Source organism: Peromyscus leucopus, chromosome 12 (genome assembly GCF_004664715.2).
Source record: "Peromyscus leucopus breed LL Stock chromosome 12, UCI_PerLeu_2.1, whole genome shotgun sequence".
NCBI lineage: Eukaryota > Metazoa > Chordata > Mammalia > Rodentia > Cricetidae > Peromyscus > Peromyscus leucopus.
In genome coordinates this window covers 52,107,941-52,129,916 of record NC_051073.1, presented here as the reverse complement: position 1 = coordinate 52,129,916, position 21,976 = coordinate 52,107,941, and the positions used below count along the sequence as shown (strand labels likewise).

The 21,976-nt window shown below is 39.7% G+C and overlaps 1 protein-coding gene across 4 annotated transcripts in view; it reads right to left on the bottom strand.

The window, feature by feature from the left end:
* Window positions 1-21,976, bottom strand: part of Atp6v1a (ATPase H+ transporting V1 subunit A) — a 54,270-nt gene that overhangs the window by 18,774 nt on the left and 13,520 nt on the right. For all 4 annotated transcript variants that reach the window (XM_037209749.1, XM_028872093.2, XM_028872092.2 and 1 more), the window contains exons 2-9: window positions 14,759-14,861; window positions 14,122-14,216; window positions 11,603-11,731; window positions 7,876-8,090; window positions 7,506-7,643; window positions 5,414-5,565; window positions 3,326-3,488; window positions 2,527-2,635 (exon numbers count right to left, since the gene is read on the bottom strand). In XM_037209749.1, the coding sequence (XP_037065644.1) occupies window positions 2,527-2,635; window positions 3,326-3,488; window positions 5,414-5,565; window positions 7,506-7,643; window positions 7,876-8,090; window positions 11,603-11,731; window positions 14,122-14,203 (988 nt within the window). In that variant the 5' untranslated portion in view covers window positions 14,204-14,216; window positions 14,759-14,861. The remainder of the gene's footprint in view (window positions 1-2,526; window positions 2,636-3,325; window positions 3,489-5,413; window positions 5,566-7,505; window positions 7,644-7,875; window positions 8,091-11,602; window positions 11,732-14,121; window positions 14,217-14,758; window positions 14,862-21,976) is intronic.

Sequence of the window (21,976 nt, the reverse complement as noted above, 5' to 3'; positions counted from 1 at the left end):
AAAAGAATGAGGTATTTTTCCTGTCTTAAAGTGGTGAAAAAAAAAAAAAAAAAGACAGTACGACAAATTCAGTGTCTAAGGCAAAGACACATTTAATCCTGTGCTAGAGTAACAAGTAAGAAGATCTAAATGAGCGCAAACAAACACAGATGTGAGGCAGTATCAAGAATTCACCTGAAGCTACACAAACTCAAAATGGCCAGTGGCAGAAGTTCCTTGGACCCATTTTGGCATGGAGGAAAAGGAGAAAGATGGAGGTAAAACCCAACACATGCAGGCACTTCCCTATTTCCATTACATGAAATGGGTGAGGCAGGGGAGAGGACAAAGAGTTACTATCAATGCTTGCTGTTCACTGAAGAGAAATAGTAATTACACAACCGCATGCCATAACAAACTTCACAAGTAACCGTGAATTCCTGCTCCCCTGTACCAGTCACAGCCAGTTCCACCCATCTCTTACAGAGATGAGTAATGGTACTAAGTATCAGAACAGGATACTTAAATGAAAACAATATAGAAGGAAGTACAGTGATGGCAAAAGAATCTGCCAAGGCACAAAGGAAAAGTGTGACCACAGTGAATCAAAAAGAAAACCTTAATCATGCATCCTTCCCCAGAATGAGATCCCAGAGAGTGCCTAACAAGATGAGCTGCTTTACAAGCTTACAGAAATCAACAAAGACCTGGAAGAAAAGGAAAACTGTCTATTATAGAATAAAGGCGTCATTAGAAGTAACACTAAGAACAAATGCCATTTACTTTGTGTACATCTGAAAGTCTAAATAAAAGGACTGGGTAGGAAATGGTAGAGCCGGAGAACAGAGGAAGGAGGTCTAGTATGTCTAATGGAAGAAAAGTTTTTGGAAGAAAAGTTTTCAGACACAATTCCCAAAAGTCTTTCAAAATAAAAAAATACATTCAGGCACTGACAGGGCTCATGACTTAGGAAGAAGTATCAAAGCTATCAATATAGCCATATGTCCTAAGAAAGCTATGAGACTTCAAACTTAAAGAGAAATTCCTTGGACCAATAAAAAAAATCACCTTTAAAAAAAGGGAGAATCAGTCTTAGATTTTTGTCCCCAATATTTAATGCTTAAACAAGTGTTCTCAGGTAAAATAATATTGATTCAAGAATTTTATATTCAGTCAAACCACTGTTAAGGTTTGGATAGGCATTTCCTTCAGAAATGAAGCCTGCTTTTTCATGAAGAAGACAAATGTTACTATATTAACCCAGGAGATGATGAATCATGAAATCTATGAAAGTCAACATATACTAGTAAAAACTACCAGGCTATAAAAATATTGGTCCAATAATTTTAACTCAGAAGACAACTATTAAAGTTTAAAGGCAACAGAAAGAAAATCTAGAGACTTAAGCAGCAGGAGTTCAAGGAAAATAAAGATTTCCATGAGTCTTTCTTGCAAAAACTTCCAAAAGACAGGTTTAGTCAAACAAGAAATAAGGAGAGAAACTAGCCACAGGATGGCCAGGGAACACTGGCTCCAGTTAGGGAAGGTCAAAGTCTCCATAATATCAGATCTATTGTTTTAGAACCAAATAGAATGTTAGTAAGTCCTGAAAATGGAGAAATGAAGGTACTAAACAGGACAGTTGAAAGAGCAAAGATGAACGGTACACGCACAAGTATACCACATCTTATCTTTTATGTCCCCTAAAATAGTTACAGAGGCACAAATATACTTAAATATAGCATATTATGTTAAGATAGAGACTAATAGCTGGCGGCGGCGGTGGCGCACGCCTTTAATCCCAGCACTGGGGAGGCAGAGCCAGGCGGATCTCTGTGAATTTGAGGCCAGCCTGGGCTACCAAGTGAGTTCCAGGAAAGGCATAAAGATACAGAGAAACCCTGTCTTGAAAAACCAAGAGAAAAAAAAAAGATATAGACTAATAATAAAATGAATCATTAAAAAGAAAGCAAATGTATTGTTTTATGATTATTAAGAGAACTGGAAACTTGGATGTAGCTCATGAATGCTTGCCTAGTACATGCAAGGTCCTGGATTTGCTGAACAACAACATAAAGGCAGGATTGGGGGTGCAGGAGAGGTGAGGGAGAAGAGGGGGTAAAGAAGAAGGCAACGATGCCACTTGGGGCAGCTCTACGACCGTCTTATGTTTGGGGCTCGAGAGATGGCTCAAAGATTAAGAACTGATCTGAGCTCTGTCCACAGAACCCAGCTGGGTAGCTCACAACTGCCTGGAACTCTAGTTCCAGAAGATCTCACACCCTCTTCTGTCTTCTGAGGGTGCACACACATCACACACACACACACACACACACACACACACACACACACACACACACACATCTTTTAAAAACTTTATGTTCACGTATTCTCACGATACACATAATAAATTAGGTATTTCTTAAAAGCTAACAATGTGATTATATGGGAGTTATTTAGAGAGAAGTTGTAAAAAAGGAAAGGAAAAATTGGGTGCTAGTGTTTTAACATAGGCACTAAGTTCTTTTAGTCCAGCTCCTAACTCACCAGTGTAAATAGAGGCCTCTCTTGCAGCCACGGGCATATTGGAGGTATTGGCTACCAGCGCTGTCCTCTTCATGATTGACTCGACTTTCCCGTCAACTTCCATAGTGAGCTACAGGTACAGAAGCCATCAGTGACCCTCCAGTTTCCAAGGGTAACATTTTAACATTTCACTTCTCCCCCACTTACAATTTTAACTTGTTCATGTTCAACCCTTTCAGTCAGAATTCCCTAAGAATTTCCCCCATGATGCCAACCCTGCTTCCCTGTTCCACAGTGCTGACAAACAGACAATTTCACTTGGACATTTCAAGTAAACAAAGGAAATCCACTATTCTGTGAAAAAGGAAATGTTACTACAGTAACCTGGACCATAAAGCCCATGTAAAGCTGAAACATTTAAACGTTAGGTTTCTTTTTTTAGACCTTGTCTCATGTAGCTCAGGCTAGCCCTGAACTACTGACTCTCCAGGCTCTGCCTCCCAAAGTACAGGAGTTTCAGGCATGTGCCACCACACCCAGCTAAATATAAATGCTTAGCTGTTTTATCCCTCTTATCTTTCTCTCAAGTAAGAACAAAGATGAGAAACTCTTAGGTGTTTGACTTTGAAGAATTCATTTCCCCTTTCTTTAAATATACAAATTAATCACAAATACTCATTTAAAATTCTTCAAAAGCATCTTGAAAACTGAAAGCACTGTTCTTTATCCAGCATAAAACTATTAATTGCCAACGACAGCTGATATGCCTGATTTGCTGTATTTTCTCTAGAAGATTATGTCAAGTTTTCTATAGACAGACCTCGGGGAAGTCCCGGAGAACTTCAGACATCTCATTTCCTCTCTCACCACATCCTACGTAGATGATCACGTCACTGTTGGAATACTTGGACAGAGACTGTGAAATCACTGTCTTCCCACAGCCAAAAGCACCTGGGATAGCAGTAGTTCCTCCCTGGACACACCTAAAAGACAACAACAACAACAAAAACACAAATCAAAACAAACAACAACAACAAGTTGGGTGTGGTAGTTCAGGCCTGTAGCCCCAGCATTTGGGAGGCTGAGTCAGGAGGATCATCCATGATTGGAGGCTAGTTTGAATTACATATCATTCCAGAAAAGTCTGAGGTACAGAGTGAGACACTGTCTCAAAACAACAAAAAACAAATGAGCAAATACTTTATTATCATTATCCATCTCTGTCATTTACAGTACATGGAAAGTGAAAATGTATTCCATGCGGCACCCGAGGAAGAGCTATATGAAAATAGTGAGATAAATGAAATAGCACCAATGACATTCATGCTTATCCAAGTCTGTTCAGGAAAAGACAGCACACAAATTAAAACTATAAACAACATCTGAAGCATATTTCCTGAGGGGATAGAAAAAGGCCCAGGAAACTCATATTTACTATAAAGTTAATGCAGTCAGAAGAAATAATACAGTCACCCTAATTAAAGCCTTAGAAGCACTGAAGCTCACAGGAGGTGTGAGCGGATGAGAGCAGGGGTTACACAACACTCAAAGTCATGAGCAATTAAAAATACCGAAATCTCTCTGTCTTTCTTTTTTTAGTTTTTCGAGGCAGAGTTTCTCTGTGTAGTTTTGGTGCTTGTCCTGGAACTCACTCTGTAGCCCAGGCTGGCCTCGAACTCACAGAGATCCACCTGGCTCTGCCTCCCGAGTGCTGGGATTCCAGACGTGTGCCACTGTGCTTGGCTTGAACTTTATCTCTTGAGGTTGATCAAGTTGGGAACAAAGCCGACACACGGGAGAGCAGTTCAAGGGGCGGGAGAGCAGTTCAAGGGGAGGGAGAGCAGTTCAAGGGGCCAGCGATGCCAAGGGCGGGGCGAGCACGTGGTGAGAGGAGGGGTGGGGTCACGTGCTCTTTCAATGTGGCCCTGAAGATGAGGGGAAGTGGCTGACAGGCGGAGCAGGATACACGTGGGAAAGCGTGCCTTTTTCTCCTCTTCCCTTCCTTTCATAAGGAGGAGACTTATGAAAAAAGGCAGGAGAGGAGAGGTCCTTGAGGAGCCAAGAGATAAACTCGGAGGGGAAAGGAAGAAGAGAGGATGGAAAGTACATTAGGGGCACTAGCGCTGGGAAATGGAGGGAGCGCTAAGGTCCAGTCTCCGATTTCTCAGGGAAGGAGAAAGGGGAAGAAGGAAGGGTGGAGTTGAGCATTTGAAATATGTCGAGCAGCATGAACAGCTGCTGAAGAGAGCAAAGAATCACAAGCAGGGACAGCAGAAGGCCTGCCCACAGCAGTGCGTGTAGAAATCCATTTCTATGGACCATTTGGTCTCTCTCAGGGCTCTGTGCAGAGCAGAAGGAAACAGCTGGACTGACTCATAGCTGGGATTCTGCCAGGTGAGTCTGACAGAATCAAAGTTTGACTGCACCACTAGGAACTGTTCCCAAGAACCATCTGTGGAGTCTAATCCGAGTAATGAATGAGACAGGAGGCAATGACCAGAAAGAAGGCGTCAAGGACAGAGACCGTTCTGGGAAAGGAACAGGAAGAGCAACTTTGAAGAGTAAGAGACTCAGGAGTGCCGGGAGGGCTGGGGACGTCAGCCACTGTGAGCACTGCCGGCTTAAAAAGTAAGTTTAGTGATGTGAGGTTGAGGGAGAAAACGTTCCTTTCTGGAAATTAAATGATGATGTCACTGTAGAAAGTACAGCAGAATAAATACAGTGAAGCCCCGTGTCTGGAAGAAGAAAATAAAAGGTTTCTATGCAAAGGAAATGGAAAAGAGCACACTATAAGTTACTACTGTTGGCAGCATACACAGTACATTTGATTTTAGAAATCTGCAAAGATTATGAAAAGACAGCTACACATAGTAACTTGGGGGCAAACGGTGGAACACATCGAACTTACGGAAAAAGAGCATCAAGAACTCTCTGGCCAGTAAGCAAAGGATGGTTTGCTGGTAGCTTTTCAGTGACAGGCCGAACCTGACGTACAGGCCATACTTGGACCATGCTGAACTTCTCCTTCACACCTTCAAATTCAAGCTCCAGGACAACATCCTGTAAAAAACAAACAAACAAACAAACAAATGAAAACAGGAGAAACTTAAGGGTGGCTAAATCTGTAAATGGTTCTCCCAAAATATAAGCAGCCCCAGGTTCCTCTTGTGGACAGAACGGGGCTACTGAACAAGTAAGAAGGGAGATGTACACTTTCTATTATGTGTCTTACATACAGCCATGCTTTTTCATACTACGTGCATTAACAGCTCACTGAGTAATAAAAAAGTGAGGTAAGAGGTTTCTGGAAAGGAGCCCATGACACAGTAAGCAGCTACATAAATTGCACATGCATGTGCAGTAGTCTTAAAGGACGAGCGCTCCCTGGATGAGGGAAAAGTGGAGGTTTCACACCTACTTTTCAACCTATTTTATTATAATAATAATCTTATTGCTTTAATGAAAAATACAATGTTAAAAGCCCCCAAATGAAGCCAGGCAATGGTGTCACACACCTTAAATCCCAGTACTCAGGGAGGCAGAGCCAGGGGATCTCTGAGTTCGAGGCCAGCCTGGTCTACAGAGTGAGTTCCAGAATAGCCCAGAGCTACACAGAGAAAGCCTGTCTCAAAAAATGAAAAAGCCCCCCAAAATTTAATATTAATTTTTATCAATATATCTAAAAAAGGAAGTAATATTAGGATAGCATCTATGAACACCGAGACTGTTTCAATTATTTCCCAATAACTCTAAATTTCAGGGGAAGCCTGTAGTTTGGTTAACGCATGAATGGTCTGTCTAGAGTAATTCCTCCACTTGGAAGGAGCGAGTCTCTGAGCCAGTGAACAACTCTAGATGTCTGTCCTAGAATCCCAAATCAATGTGTGTTCTCTCAATGTGTGTTCTCTCTATGCTGGAAAGCACACACTTGTTTTTGTCAAATGCTTTTTGAAAAACTGCTTATTGCATTTTCCTAGGGGGAACATTACATGTTATCATGGTCTTCTCAAAATTATTTTTGGATTCAAAGACTGCTATGAGTCTATTGTGTCTGACATTATGTGACATAAATAAAATTAATAAATTAAGTTACAAATGGTGTACTGTTGTAGGATATTTAATTGTGCTGTGAAACTCCGAGACTGTATTAATAAAATTTACCTTGGATGGGGGCAGAGGAAGCCACTAGTAGACAAGAATAAGCCACAGAGAGTATGGAGGACCCAGTAGGATGAATAGACAGACACAGAAAGGAGGAGGGAGGGACTTATGGTCTTTTTGGTTTGAGATGGTGTGAGGAGGCTTGCTCTCTTGCTGGGTCTCTGCTGGAAAGGAAAGTCAGCTGGCTGCTTCTCAGCTTCTCTGATCTAGCAGGCTTTCACCCCAACATCTGACACCCAAGTCTTTACTGACAAATAGAACAACTCAGATAAAAACAACAGCTGCTGCAGTGCTGGTGGGAATGGAAATCCTACCACGCTGCAGTGGGGTAAGACTGCGGGCCACAGGGTGCAGCCGGTAGTTAAAATATCAGTGGATTCAGGTGCCGCCGCTAAGCAGAAATAAAAACATCGCACTTAAAGTAATAATTCTCATAATCTAGTATATAACTAATGATGTGAATACCGATTTTGACAGTTAAAATCAAAGTCTTATATGCTAATCCTAATGAATATGAGATTTAGGCAAATCCATCAGTTAAGAAGATAGGAAAATGTCATACTTCTTTTTTACAAGGTGTATTTTGCTTCTTGTATTCTCAAATCCAGGTCAAAACAAAACCACCCTTAAAAAATTATATAGCTCAGTGACAGAGTGATTACTTAGTATATGCGAGGTTCTAGATTTCTTCCCTATCATCACAAAAATAAGTAAAATTAATAAGTAATGAACAAAAAAATGACATTATTAGAAATGCTTTAACAGTTTTAGGGCACAGACCTGGTAACTGTCATATATGACCAGGCTGCTATGTAGGACAAAACCCAAGCGGTACTTACGGAGGCGTCATAATTCCCAGGTGGTGCGATGTAAGTCACACTTCCTCTGTTGCGTGGGGGTAACATGATTTTGTGTTTGATGAGGGAGTTCTCATTGACAATCCCATAAATATCCCCACCAGTGATATGACTACCAACCTAAGGAACAAATACATTCACTCTTTAATGCTCAAATAAACCAAGTAGACTTACCCTTACTTTTGTAATTTGAATCATTTGCCTAGCTTATAAATAAAGCATTAGTTCTATAGTACAATAAATGCATTAAAATTAGACAGTACATCCATGGTTTATGTTTATTTGGACTAAGTACAAAACAGTTCACTAAATCTTTCACCAACTTTAGGAATTCTTGGTTACACAGACATACCCGTAGGTTTTTGCTTGGTGTAAACTCCCATTTGATATCTCTGCTAAGAGCAGACACATTTACTCCTCTGGGAATGTAGATACTTTGGGTTTGATTGCTGATATCCGACAGGGGTCTCTGAATACCATCAAAAATGGCTCCCATAATGCCAGGACCAAGCTCTACTGAGAGAGGCTTACCAGTGCGGAGTACAGGGTCTCCAACAGAGACACCAGCTAGAAGCAGCAGTTGAGGAAAACTTAAAACAAGTTTGAAGATACTATTAATAAGAAGTATCAGTTTAAAAGGGGAACGACATTTAAGGAAATAAAATATAAGTTCCCAAGGTTTCCCATATCCTTGATATTTCAGTAATATTTTACAGCATCTAAGACCAAAAATATACCCAACACTTCTACTTATTAAATAACCATATCCAAAGAGTTTAATAAATGTGTCTATCTGTGGGAGCGCACAGAAGTTTCCTTGAGAGATCTGAGTTTGCCTGACACAGTAGAGCTGCATAAGGGGATGATTTGACCACGGGCAAGGTTGCCAGGTGGTGGGGAGGGTCTGCACTTGGCTGTGCCTGGGTGGAGGTCTTTTGCTCCTCCCCTTGGCATTCCTTTAAAAACCCTTTGGTAGGTACAGTCAGGGCCTGATGCATAAGGATCCAGGCCCTCCCGAAGCTATTCTATGTTTCTGTCTGTCTGTCTCTCTCTAGCTATATTTCTATTTAATATTTCCTACTCAAGAGCACCCTGGGGAAAAGTGGAGGTGGGATGACCCCCCACGTATATCCTAACAATGAAAGAATAATGTGTAAACTGGAAACAAAAAGAATCAGTTTCAGTCCTAAATAACCACAATTCTAATGAAGAGAAGGGTGTATGTATTTTTTGGGATACTGTATAACTTTCAGTAAGACTGGAAACCTACTGCATATTTATGCCTACCTCCTTGGATTTTTAGCCCAGCAGCCACCAAAAGCTCAGCTTTGCAAACATTCATGAGGCCAATGACAAGAATGTAATGCAACCAAATACTGCAAGTGGCCAGTCATGTCTGATGAAGTGTCTAATAGCCCTGTGTGAACCTCAGAATGTCCTGGGCACCCCCTGAGTCTGCTGCAGCTGCCCAAGTGCCTCTGCAGTTTAGGAGTCACAGGTTTAAGAACAGAAGCAAAAGCCTTTCATTAATTCATCGTTTTGAACATACTACTAAATAACAACAGTCTTCTACAGAGAACAGCGGTACTTAGACAAAAAATTAAAAAATTTGAGAACTAAGGAAATGCTTTAGAAAGAGAAGAAAAAGCCTAAAATTGAGCATATATAGTGAATCTGCCTTGTTTTATAGTATTTGTTGACAGTACAATCAATAAAACTTTCATTGAGATTAATTTAGGAATATCTTTCAAAATGAAAAATGGTTACACCATAGCACTGTTTAAAAGAAAGGCTATAAATCATCAAAATGTATACTGTTGACTACAAAATGATAATCCTATATGCTGGAATTATATGTAGCTATAAAAAAGAACATCTATGAATTATGGTAGAAAGGTCTCTAAAACATGCATTTTCATTATCAGTATCTGATATGAATTTTATTAAACCTACAATGAAGTTCAAAGTATTTCTCAAAAAAAATTCCTTTCTCTAGATTACATCATTGATATTTTACCATATTTATCTTCATCTTCTGCAATCCAAATATACTAAAACAGTAAACAGGTAAAAAACAGTATATACAATATGCTACCTTATGGGAAAAAAGGGCCAAAATTTATTTGTACTTGTTAAGATACATGATTTAAATTAGAACAAAGTATAATGATATATATTTTAGAATATTCTTAAACAATGTGTGAATATATGTCACTATGCTTGGTTTAATAAAGTTGACTGGCCAATAACTGAACAGAATAAGGTTAGACAGGAGAGCTAAACTGAGACTGCTGGGGAGGAGAAGGGAGGAGTCTAGTGTCACCAGCAGACACAGAAAGAAGCAAGATGGGCATGCTGTACTGAGAAAAGGTACCAAACCATGTGGCAAGGCATAGATAAGAAATATGGGGTAATTTAAATGTAAGTGTTAGCTAGTAACAAGCCTGAGCTATTGGCCAAGCATTTGTAATTAATACCAAGTCTCTGTGTTGGTTATTTGGGGTCTGGCAGGTGGGAAAGAAATGTCCACCTACAATATATGTATAAAAATGCCTTAATGAATTCCATTACTTTATATGCTAAGGCAAAATGGAGAGAAACTTTGAAGTACCAAAAGATAAATAGTAATTACAAGTAACTATCAAAGTAGTTATATATGTCTTGAAATCAGCCAGACAGAGGTCAAAACACGTAGGGAGTATCATCCCTTCATACATTCTCATTAACTTTAAGTCTACAAACCATGTGAAAGAGAGAAGAACTATGGGGTGAGGTACAACTCAATATCAGAATGTGTGCTTGCCATGTATGAGGTTCTGTGTTTAATTTCCACCTATTCTTCAAGTGACTAGATAAGAGATAAAGGTCTATCAATAAACACACATACACCCCCAAAACTGTTTTCACCATGATTGCATGCCTACAGAGGCTTCTAATTTGGCACTGGGGTGATAGCTCAGTTATTAAAGTGCTTGCTTGCAAGCATGAGGATCTGAATCCAGTCTTCAGAAAGCATGTTAAAGAAGTACAATTCTTCCAATCTCAGCCCTGGATAGACTGAATCAGATTCTTGGGGCTGGAGAGCCAGCAAGTCTAGCCTATTTGGCAAGCTCTGTGCAAAATGAGAGCTCATCTCAAAACATGTTAGGTGGCACTTGAGGTTCACCCACGTGTCCTCACATGCATGTGTACCTGCACACACATGAATACACAGACTTCTAATTTCCTTTTTAGATGATTTTGTTTTACATTAGCACTTACTACTCATACAGGGAAGCCAGCTACCTCCAAGTATGCTTGTTAAAACAGCCTGAAAACCAAATCTGCTTAAAACCCCAAAGAATTAATGTTGACCTTGAGAATTAAAAGACATACAAGTTTTTAAAGAAGCAATCTCTGTGAGGCTTACAAATATATTTCTTTACATTTTTACTGGAAAAAGGTTTTTAGCATTCATTTATTGTATGTGTGTGCAAGAGTGCAGCATGGGAAGGAGAGGTAACTTTGTACTGTCAGTTTTCTCCTTCCACTTTGCACGAGTCCCAGGGATCAGTCTCATCCCGTTGGGTGTGGCACCAACATGCTCAGCTACCTCATCAGCTCCCCCTCTATTTTCATAGAAAACTAAGAATAGGTATTATGTATAAAAGTCAATACTGTAGAGACCCAACAGTAAGGATTTCTTAGTGCTAAAGCTGTAATATATTATTCACTAAAGATTGAGAGTGGTGAAAGATCTATACTTATTATTTTAAATAAATTCATGACTGGGTAATTTTAACCACATAATATTGTTCAATTGATGCTTTCTTTTGCAATATAAAATCTTCTAAACAAATTTCCTACTGTATTCCCTGAAGTCTGTGACGCCACATGTTAAGAGCAATGGAAGCTCAGCATGTAATTCCAATGTCTTGATAAGGAGCACTAACCCCCAGTAGCTCTTTCTTGAATGTATTCCTCTATGATATGCGTATCTCTCACACATTGTCATTGGTTATTACAGCTTCTACTTTTGCCTTAAATCCTCAAACCCCGACACACAGGAAGCGGCAGGAAACCGACCAGGAAAAGGATACAAGTTTCTTCATACACCTGAATGGTAGCCATGTCACCTTCCAATCGAATGATCTCTCCAACTAGCTCGCTGTGACCCACTCTCACCAGCTCATACATGGCTGCACCTGCCATGTCACAGGCTGTAACCACTGTAAAGAACAAGAGACTGTTGACCCAAAGTTCTGTGAATGATTACAGTTAATTTCAACATCCAATAAACCCGGGAGAATGCCTTCTCATTCATTCGTAAGGAAAAAAAACTCCCACTGTGGAGTAACCTTTACAGTTCCACATAAAGACATTTTTTTAGTAAATGATCAAAGAAGGAAACAAACTTTCAGGCTAAGGTTACTGATTAACGCAACACAAAAGCAAATTATTTTAAGCACTTGAAGTCTCATATGAACATTCTTACCTTGTAGTATTGAAATGCATTTTAAACAATCCAAGTTACTTTAATACATGCAACGAAGGGTTTTGGAACCAAAAAAAACCAAACAGACAAACAAGCAAACACCTTACATTGGAATGAAGAGCTTTAGAATGTCATACAGTAATTAGTTTATTGTGCTGTTATCCCTTGAAAGATAACAATACAGCAATATTTTTGCTTTTCATTACTTTAAACCAGTGATTCTAAAGTTTCCTTAGATGTGGATCTTTAGGACCTTTAATAAACTGGTAATTCTGGAATTAAAAAACAAATCTTATACATAGTCAGATGGTACACACCTGCAACCTTAGCACTTGGGAAGCAGAGATAGGAAGATCAGGGTTTCAAGGTCAGCCTCGCTATATATAGCAAGTTCAAGGCCAGCCTACATTTCTTGAAATCTGTCTCAAAATAACACCACCGCCTCACATATGCATAAATAATTCCTTTTATTAAACAGCAGGATGATTATAACAAGCCTTCACCACTGCATAAAATTTCAGTTAAGGAAGGACCTCTATTTTTATTTTTATTTTTTTTAACAAGCAGGAACCAGAATTAGAACTTGCTATTTTGGACTGTGCTGTCTAGCAAGCAAAAATTATTTTACTGGAAGGAAGAGAAGGGTGCCACGTTTGTAGGAATGCCTAAGAATGAACCCATTCTTAATACTTACCTGTGATACAACTGATTACAACTATGTGATAGGGATTAGTGCAGTGGAAAAGGATAAATGTTTAATTAACCTGCTCTAGAAAACTGGAGATTTATTCATTTCCTATTTACTTCTATATCTAACATAGAAGAATTAAATGTCTTAAATATCAGATAATACATTTTAAAAATCCTATTTCATAAACCCCAAAGGATACCATTTTTCTATTACAGTGGTTCTCAACCTGTGGGTTGCAACTCCTTTGGGGTCACCCATCAGATATCCTGCATATCAGATATTTACAGTATAATTCATAACAGTAGCAAAACTACAATTATGAAGGGGCAACGGAATAATTGTATGGTTGGGGTCACCACAACATGAGGAACTGTGTTAAAGGGTCACAGCATTAGGAAGGTAGAGAACCACTACTCTATTTAGAAGTACTGAGGAATTAAAAAGGGATCAAAAACAATGAAATGTGTACTCTTTACTTCTTGCCAATGAGCCTAAGCTCATTTAATTCTTGGAAGGAAAAAAGTGGGGCACGTTAATTAAGTCTTATTTGTGAAACACCAAGATGTCATCACATTCACCAGGATTAGAAGAAGACAAGAACTATAGCATGAAGCTTAAAGAAAAAATGAATTCTTATGTCACCAAAAAATAACAATGAGCAGGTTGTACCTAGGGAACTGTAATTCGCATTTTTAGTGGGATATTCAACAAAAAAAAAGAATACTAAAATGAGATGATTATTTTAAAATACAAGATTTCACAAAATGGATATAAAATTTTTTAATAATTTAACTTTGTTTTATGAGTGATGTCTGATCCCCTGGAGTTACAGACAGTTGTGAGCTGCCATGTGGGTGCTGGAAATCAAACCTGGGTCTTCTGGAAGAGCAGACAGTGCTCTTAACTGCTGAGTCACCTCTCCAGCCCCTGGATATAAAATTTAAAACCACTGTCTATTCTCAGTATCAGGCCATCAGACTTCTTTCTCTCAAGTAGCCAGTTGTGAGATACCTGCAACAACCACTCAGATAGATGTATAAACACAAAGATGACAAGCTAACACTACTAAGAAAGGCTCTGAAGGTCATTACAGAGATCAACTGAATATTTACTACATAAGGCACTGCGTATTAAAAGCTATAAACCTCAAAGCTTCTTAAATTTCAAACTTAACATAAACTAAGCTACATTTTCCTAACAAGCATGGTGTCATGAAGTTGTGTCTCAATGACAGACCATCAGATGTACAGGATTAGTGCCCGATAACCATTATGATGCCTACATTACTTCACTCTCATGGTCACTACAAGATCTTGAAGTAACGAACAGTTTTTGTGGATCAGCGGGAACTTGAGTTTCTCCCCAAGGCACCTTGGAAAGACGCTGATCACAGTGAGTCAATCCTTGCTCTTACATGATGACGTCTGACTTACCAGGTCCTGACACTCCATGTACATAACCAAAGGTGCTTTCTTTATCTTCGTCACGTATTTTGGGTAGTTTGGAGAAATCCATTGTGTTAATTTACCTAAGGCAAAAAAAGGAAGTAAATCATAATTACAAACTCTAAAACAAAAGAATTAGCACAGATGGTATATTCTCATGCTATAATACTGGTTCAGAATAAAATGTAACATAAAATTCTTAAATTTTAGTTAAAAGTACCTCATTCTTGGATAACACACCACTTTTATAATATAGCCAAATTGCAATTTTTACATTTCATACTCCATAGAAAATATTAAAAATTTCCAATGATTTATTTAACCTTTTTAATGCCTATATCCCCACCCATTACTTCCCTGACTACTTCTCCAATTATTCTGAATCATTCCAAAAAGTCTCAGAGCTCTGGGAAGGCTGTTGGCTTTGTCTCAAGAGCTTTTCTGCTAGGTGACCTGGCCCAGTAGCTCCTTTAGGACTCTATGCAAATGTCATCTTTTTCATGAGTTTGCTCTAAGCATCAATTTCAATTGTGACATACTGACCTCTCCTTTATTTTTTCAATGCTTTATTCATTTTTAAAAATATTATGAGTGTTTTGCCTTAATGTATATATGTGTACTATACCTGGAGCCTGCAGAGGTCAGAAGAGGGTGCTGGGTCTCCTGGAACTGGAGTTATAGGCTGTTGCAAGTCACTGTGTAGGTGCTAGGACCTGAACCCAGGTCTTCTGCAAGAGGAACACATGGTTGTAACCACTCAGCCACTTTCAGTCCCACCCTTGTTTTATTTATTTTTTTAATCATAACACTTTTCATAGTATTATGAACAAACTAAGTATTTTACATAAAAAAAAAAACTACCTTTAAAAATGCCTGGGGGGAGCCGGATGGTGGTGGTGCATGCCTTTAATCCCAGCACTTGGGAGGTAGAGGCAGGCAGATCTCTGTGAGTTCGAGGCCTGCCTGGTCCAGCAAGATCCAGGACAGGCACCAAAACTACATGGAGAAACCCTGTCTTGAAACCTACCCCCCCCCCAAAAAAAAAAGCCTAGGGGCATTTTTCCTTTTTTTTTCTTTTAGAGCACAGAACCAGTTAAGGAAATTTAGTTTCGGGGCTGGGAAGACAGCTCAGTGATTAAGAGTACTTGCTTTTGCAGAGGACCCAGGTTCAGCTCCCAGTACCCACATAGTGCCTCACAACTGTCAGTAACTCCAGTTCTGGGGGAGGGGGGTTTGACATCCTCCTCTGGCCTCCACAGGCACCAGGCATGCATATGATGCACATACATGCAAACAAACATTCATACACATAAAACAAAAATAAATAAATCTTAAAAAAAAACACAAGAAAATGTAGTTTGATGTCTACCTTTAGAGATGGACAATCTGAAAACTTCATGGGGACAACTAAACGGGGACTAGAAGCCTGGCAAGGTGGCTCTCACTATTATTCCTAGCAGTGGAGAAGCAGAGTCAGGAGGGCTGTCATGAAGTTTGAAGCTATCCTGGTCTACAAAGAAAGCTCCAGACCAGCCTGTGCTACACACAGCGAGATCCTGCCTAAAAACAACAAAGGACACATGAAACAGCAGCAAAAATGGAAATCAGTGATGGATTCTGGAGCTGAAAGTTTATTTTGAGGCTGCTGATTTAACTTAATAGTTATTAATGATTATATTAGGGCGATGGAACAAATACTTGGGTGTGTGAAAAGCTAAATAATGCCCTCCAATCAACCACAAAATTAGTCCTAAATCATTCAGCGATTAAAGTGCCAAGTCATATACATTTAGTAAACGTTCAAAGACTACAATGTTTAGTGAAGCCATCTTGAAGGTCAGGTAGTATGTGTACAAACTAGGAAAGGGTAAGTGGCAAGGGCATTCCAGGTGGGGCGACAGTAGAAGAATGGAAATAAAATATTCAGGAACGGCAAACAGAGCAGCCTGGCTGGTACAAAAGCTTACATTAGGGTAACAATAGTATGCAGAGATATATGATACTAATTTATGGGTCTCTACCTGAATGTCAAGAAAACAAATGCACTTCATCCTGTGAACAAAAGGAAAGGAGTGAGGGCTGAAGGAAGAACGGTGCTCTGTTGCTCTAACACATTGAATCTGGGGAGAGACCACAAGGAGGACCGGAGACTGAGAACGCTAGTTAAGGCTTGAATGTCAGTGGGCTTCTATGTGCTGAAAGTTTACTATGTTCCTCCCAAGAGAAAGGCTCTGTGTTAAAGCTAGAGAATAAACACTGCAACTAAAACATGTGACTGTTTTCAAGGAGCTTTTTGCTGGTTTACCCAACTGTACTGTCCAGAAAAATGATTTAAGTCTTCAAGGTATCAACACTGTATTGGGAAGAGAAGAGAAATGGACTCTACCATGGAGAATGTGGGTCAAGTGTAGATCAATATGGATAAAGCATATATACCAAAAAAGGTAGTTGGAAAGCAAGTTTTGAGAGAGTGGAGTCCAGACAAAAAGAACATAGACAGGAAAACCAACTCCCGAGCTTTGTTGAGTATGGAAACACTGAGGAGTGACTCCAGTATTTTTGGAGATGCTAGATGATCACATTTATACCATACACAATTTGTAATCCTTTAGCCAAGATATCAAAAAGCTGTGTGTAGAGTACAGGTCAATCTTGGGTGTTATTCTTCAGGAGTGTCTGCTTTGTTTCTTGAGAAAGGGTCTTCTGCTAGGCCCTGGGGCTTACAGGTTTGCTGAGGCTAGCCGGCCAGTGAGGCCTAGGTATCCACCTGTCTCAGACTCTGTAAGTACATGCTACACACCTGACTTTCAGCGGGTGGGTGCTGAGAACTGAACTCAAGTCCTCATCCACATACCACAAGCACTTTACGAATTGAGCCATCTTTCCAGCCCCGAGACAAGATTTTCTAGAAAATACCAGATAATGGGAGACAATGAAGACAAAAAAACCTTAAAGACAAAGACAACACATACAGTTAGGAAATAGGCTGTCAGAATCTTCAAGAGGACAGAAAGATGGCTCTGCTAAGAGTCTTTACTGCTCTAAAAAGGATCAGATAATAGTCACAATTGCCTGAGACTCCAGCTCAAAGAGAACTGATACCCTCTTTTGGCCTAGAGGTACCCTCATACATACAAATATATACATAAAAAATTCTTCAGGGACTGGAGAGATGGCTCAGTGGTTAAGACCATTCTCTGCTCTTGCAGAGGAGCTCAGTTCAGTTCCCAGCACCCACATGGTAGTTCACAACTGTCTAAAAGTCCAGTTCCAGGCCAATACAATGTCTTTTCTGACCTGTGGGGGGCCTGCTTGTACGTGATGCATGTGCGCACACACACTCAGATACACACACAAATGTGCACACCTTCAGAGAAGTAGACATGGAAGTGAGGTCATCATTCAGACTAAGTTCTTCCCCAGTGTGGGTATTCCCTGTATACTGTTTGTGATGCATGGTCATCTGCCCAGTAAAGTGGAGACAGCATGAGACCTTGAGTCAGCTGACTTGGGATCACATTTAGGTTCCTCTAATGATATGCTGCAGGAAAACTTAGACAAATCAAACTCTCTCATCTTTAACTGAAAAAACAAGAATTGTGCTACCATTTATCCACGAACTGTGATTTAATTACAGATTTGGTCAAATGTTCCTTGTAAAATCAGAAATGCTCATAAACATTCCCTCAGCAATGCTATCTGAATAGCATTTCAATTTGGGCAAGGCCATTTACTTCCAGAAATGCCTTCCTTCACAATGGTATGTCTGATTTCCTGTTTATCCTCCTCTGTGTCTGAAGTCCTTGCTCTAAGGCAGTCTTTTTTATAGTATTTTATCGTATTTGTATTGACTGCTTTCAAAATGGAGCAATAGATATAAAAAACACTTTCAATATTGTAAAAGAATATTACTTCAGGTAATCTGGACGTTTCTTTGTTTTGTATGGCAGAGACCAAGGCTTTGAGTCAAGGCTTTGAGTCAAAAAGATTGAGCTTAAATTTTTAAATTAAATTATTTTGATTATCCTGTTTCATCTGTAGAGTCCAACAGGGCTCTGGTAAGACTCTGGTCTGCCTGAGAGAAGAGGGATATGAAGAGTAATTTAATTTTATTAATCCAAGTCAAGATTGTCTAATTTCTAAATGGTATGTTTAATGTAGCAGCAGTAGCTGCTCCTGCTTCTTAAATAAGATTTATTGTTTTATGGTGTGTGTGTGTGTGTGTGTGTGTGTGTGTGTGTGTGTGTGTGTGTAGGTAGGTACACGTACAAGTGCCCATGAAGGTGGGGGTGGGGTGGGTGGGTGAGTGTTTGGCCTGCATGTACATATGTATAACATATACATGCCTGATGCCCAGAGAGATCAGAAGAGGGCATCAGAGCCCTGGAACTAGGGTTATAGATGGTTGTGAGCCACTCTGTGAGTGCTGGAAACTGAACCTAGGCCTTCTGCAATAGCAACAAGTGCTTTTATCCTTAGAACCAGCTTTCCAGACTCCCTAAATGTATTCTTACCTTTTTATTATATAAGCAAAACATAATTACCTGACTAGTCTTTTTTTTAAAAATTATACTGTGTAATTTATCATAATTTTATTTACTAAACAAAATGGAATTTTAAGCACCAATGATGTGCCAGCTGCTGTATTACAGGAAGAAAATATGGCCTAATACCCACTCTTCCTTTTATGATCCTTTAATCATCTTCTGGCATGGTGAGACATGGGCTGGCCAGCCAGTTAAAATTAGGAGATGTGCAAGTTCTAGAAGCAGAGGCTGATTTTAAAGAATGCAAAGCCAAGCCGTGTGAAGCAAGGCTTACATGAGAGGCTGATACTAGAAAGACATCAGACTGCACAGTAGTGATTTCCTGCAGACGGCTCAATTCTCAGGGGCGTAGACTTCATGAGGCCAGACAGTAGTAGCTTTTATAGTCTGAGTCCTTCAACTATATGAACAATGATTAATGGAAAGAAATAAATGGATTTGTTCATTAGTCAGCTGTCTTGTGGGTTTATCAGTCAGCTGGATAAGTATAGCCACCATGGGAATTTTGGTGACCTATACTTTTAAACTACTACTTCTTTTTTTTTTTTAAACATTCCAGGCATATAATAGGCATTAGAAGGAGTAACATTAAGATAAGAAGACAGTGGGCAGTGGTGCACGTTTTTAATTCCAGAGCTCCAGAGGCAGGTGGATCTCTCTGAGTTCAAAGTCAGCTTCATCTACACAGTGAGTTCCAGGACAGCCAGGGCTACACAGAGAAACCCTGCCTTGAAAAATAAACAAAACTAACCACCCACCAACCAACCTAACAGGATGGTAAGTGAATCAAAAGCCCAACTGACAACTCTACAAATTCACCTCTTGACAACTTGTCAGCAGATGCCCAGCTGTGCTTTCATCTGAGAAATGTATGTATTTTGAGACAGGGTTTCTTTGTGTAGCCCTGGCTGTCCTGGAACTCACTGTGTAGGCCAGGCTGGCCTTGAACTCACAGACCTTCTCTCCTCTGACTCTCAGGTGCTGGGATTAACAGTGTGTTGCACCACTTCCCAGCAGTGAAAGTTTTTTACACTTTAAATATTTATGGTCTATGTCAAACACAGCCTAGAGAAGCGGCTGAGCAGTTAGGAGAGCAGTCTGCTCTTGTAGTGGCATCTATTTCTGGGCCCAGCAACCATGTGAGGTGACTCATAACCCCTGTAACTCCAGTTCCAGGGGATCCAAAGCCTCTGGCCTTCTGAACAACATATGCATCTTGGACACCCGCATACATGTGCACAGAGCCACACACAGACACACATATATAAACAATTAAAAATAAAAACAATTGTAAAATGTTAAACAGCTTAAAAGCCATACTATATTAAGTTAATGTTATCCCACGTCTTTACAGAAGAAGGTGCAAATGTACTATGATTTAATGCTGCATGAAACTCCTTCCTTCTACAGTTATTATCCCTGCTGTTCTCAATTCTACAGAAAAGAAGGGGAGGAACAGCAGTGCTGGGGACGTCACAGGATTCTGCACTTGCTAAGCAGGCTGGAGTCCCTGGGTTATCAGAGCTCCAGCACGAGAGCCATGGAGAAAATGGGGTATTCACAGCCACATTCACAAAAAACCAACTCAATGATTACACTAAAATTTATATTTAGCCACTGGGCTCCTACTCTAAGGATAAAAAGCAAATACAATTTACAACTAAGATACCCTTAATCATAAATTATAGTCCCCACCATTTTTGTGAAAAATGAAAAAGACAAAAAAAATCTGTGCTATAGAAAAGGAACCATCCAGAAGGCAGTGGAGGCAGCCATCTGACCAGTGAGTCATCAGTCTCTCGCCCACAGCACTGCAGAACACCGTGGGGACAAAGAACACCAGAGGCTGCCTTCCCTCCTCTGTCTGATCACAAGCACTCCAAACTGGTTAGTGCGCCGCACCTAGGAATGTCTCTTTCTAGACCCAATTCTTTGTACCACCGTAGTCTGGGCTGGAGACAGGAAAGTGACATAACAGGTAATGCTAATGTTCCAAGGCAATTCACATACAAATCTGACTCACTTCACTGACACTGAAGTGTTATTTAGTGTATCATTTGAAAAAGAACACATTAACTCATTAAAAAACTATCTTCGGAAAGCACAGGACTTTTTTTGTTATTTCGTTTATAAAGAAAAAAAATCCAGTAGATTTCAACCAAATACTTAGTTTCTTTTATTATTTTTTAATTGTATGTATCAAAAGGCATACAGTGTGACAAGTCAATAAATGTATGCAGTATGTAACAATCAAATCAGGACAGGTAGGTAGGTAGGTTTCCACTGCTCCATTTCTTATTTATTGAGTTACTTTAAAGACAGGGTCTCATTGTGTCTACAGCCCATCTTAGTTTCAAATTCATAATCCCACTGTCTCTGCCTCCTGAGTGCTGGGACTATAGGCACGTACCACCTAGCCTGACCCTACATCTCCTTATTTTCATCTGCAATTTTCCTGCATAAAGAAAAGCACCCTAACCTGTTTAATATTTTTATGCTTGCTCAAAGTTATAGAATAGATAGAATTCCAGTTAAAAACTTTACTTTGGTGATTTCTAATGTAAAATACTACTGCAAGCTAGTCATTTTGTGAAGTACTTTCTTATTCATCTATTTTTATTTGCTCAGCAGATCTATCAGAAATAGTATATGGCAAGTGGCCGTGGTGACACATACCTTTAATCCCAGCACTTGGGAGGCAGAGGCAGGGGGATCTCTTTGAGTTCAAGGCCAGCCTGGTCTACAGAGTGAGTTCCAGGTCAGGGCTACACACACACACACACACACACACACACACACACACACACACACACACACAGAAAAGGAAAAAGAAAAAGAAATGCTATATGACAGATTTATTTCACTATACATACCTAGATCCCTCTTCTTTTCTTGCCAATAAAACCTAAACCCAAACTTTGTTCAAATTTTAGGAAGTCTATCATGGTAATTTCAGTTCCTTTAGCAAAGACTGGCTTGGAAATAGCTTGTTTGGGAATAGTCTGGCTAATAAAAGGCAAGGAAAATCTTTTTTCTGAGAGTCATTTCTTTTTTCTTTTAGAAAGCACAGCTTATGAGAAACAACACTCTCCTTTGGCAGTTGGTCATCGGCACAGAATGTCTGAAATGTAGTAACAGTCCGGGACTCTGAAGGGAGCTAATTTGGGCAGGCAGGCCACCTAGCTACAGATGACAACACAGGACAAAAAGTGCTGGGTCCTTGTTGCCTTTACTGATCCACTTAATAGGTCAAAATGACAATAAAAGAGAAAGTTCCAAGGAATAAATATCTTACA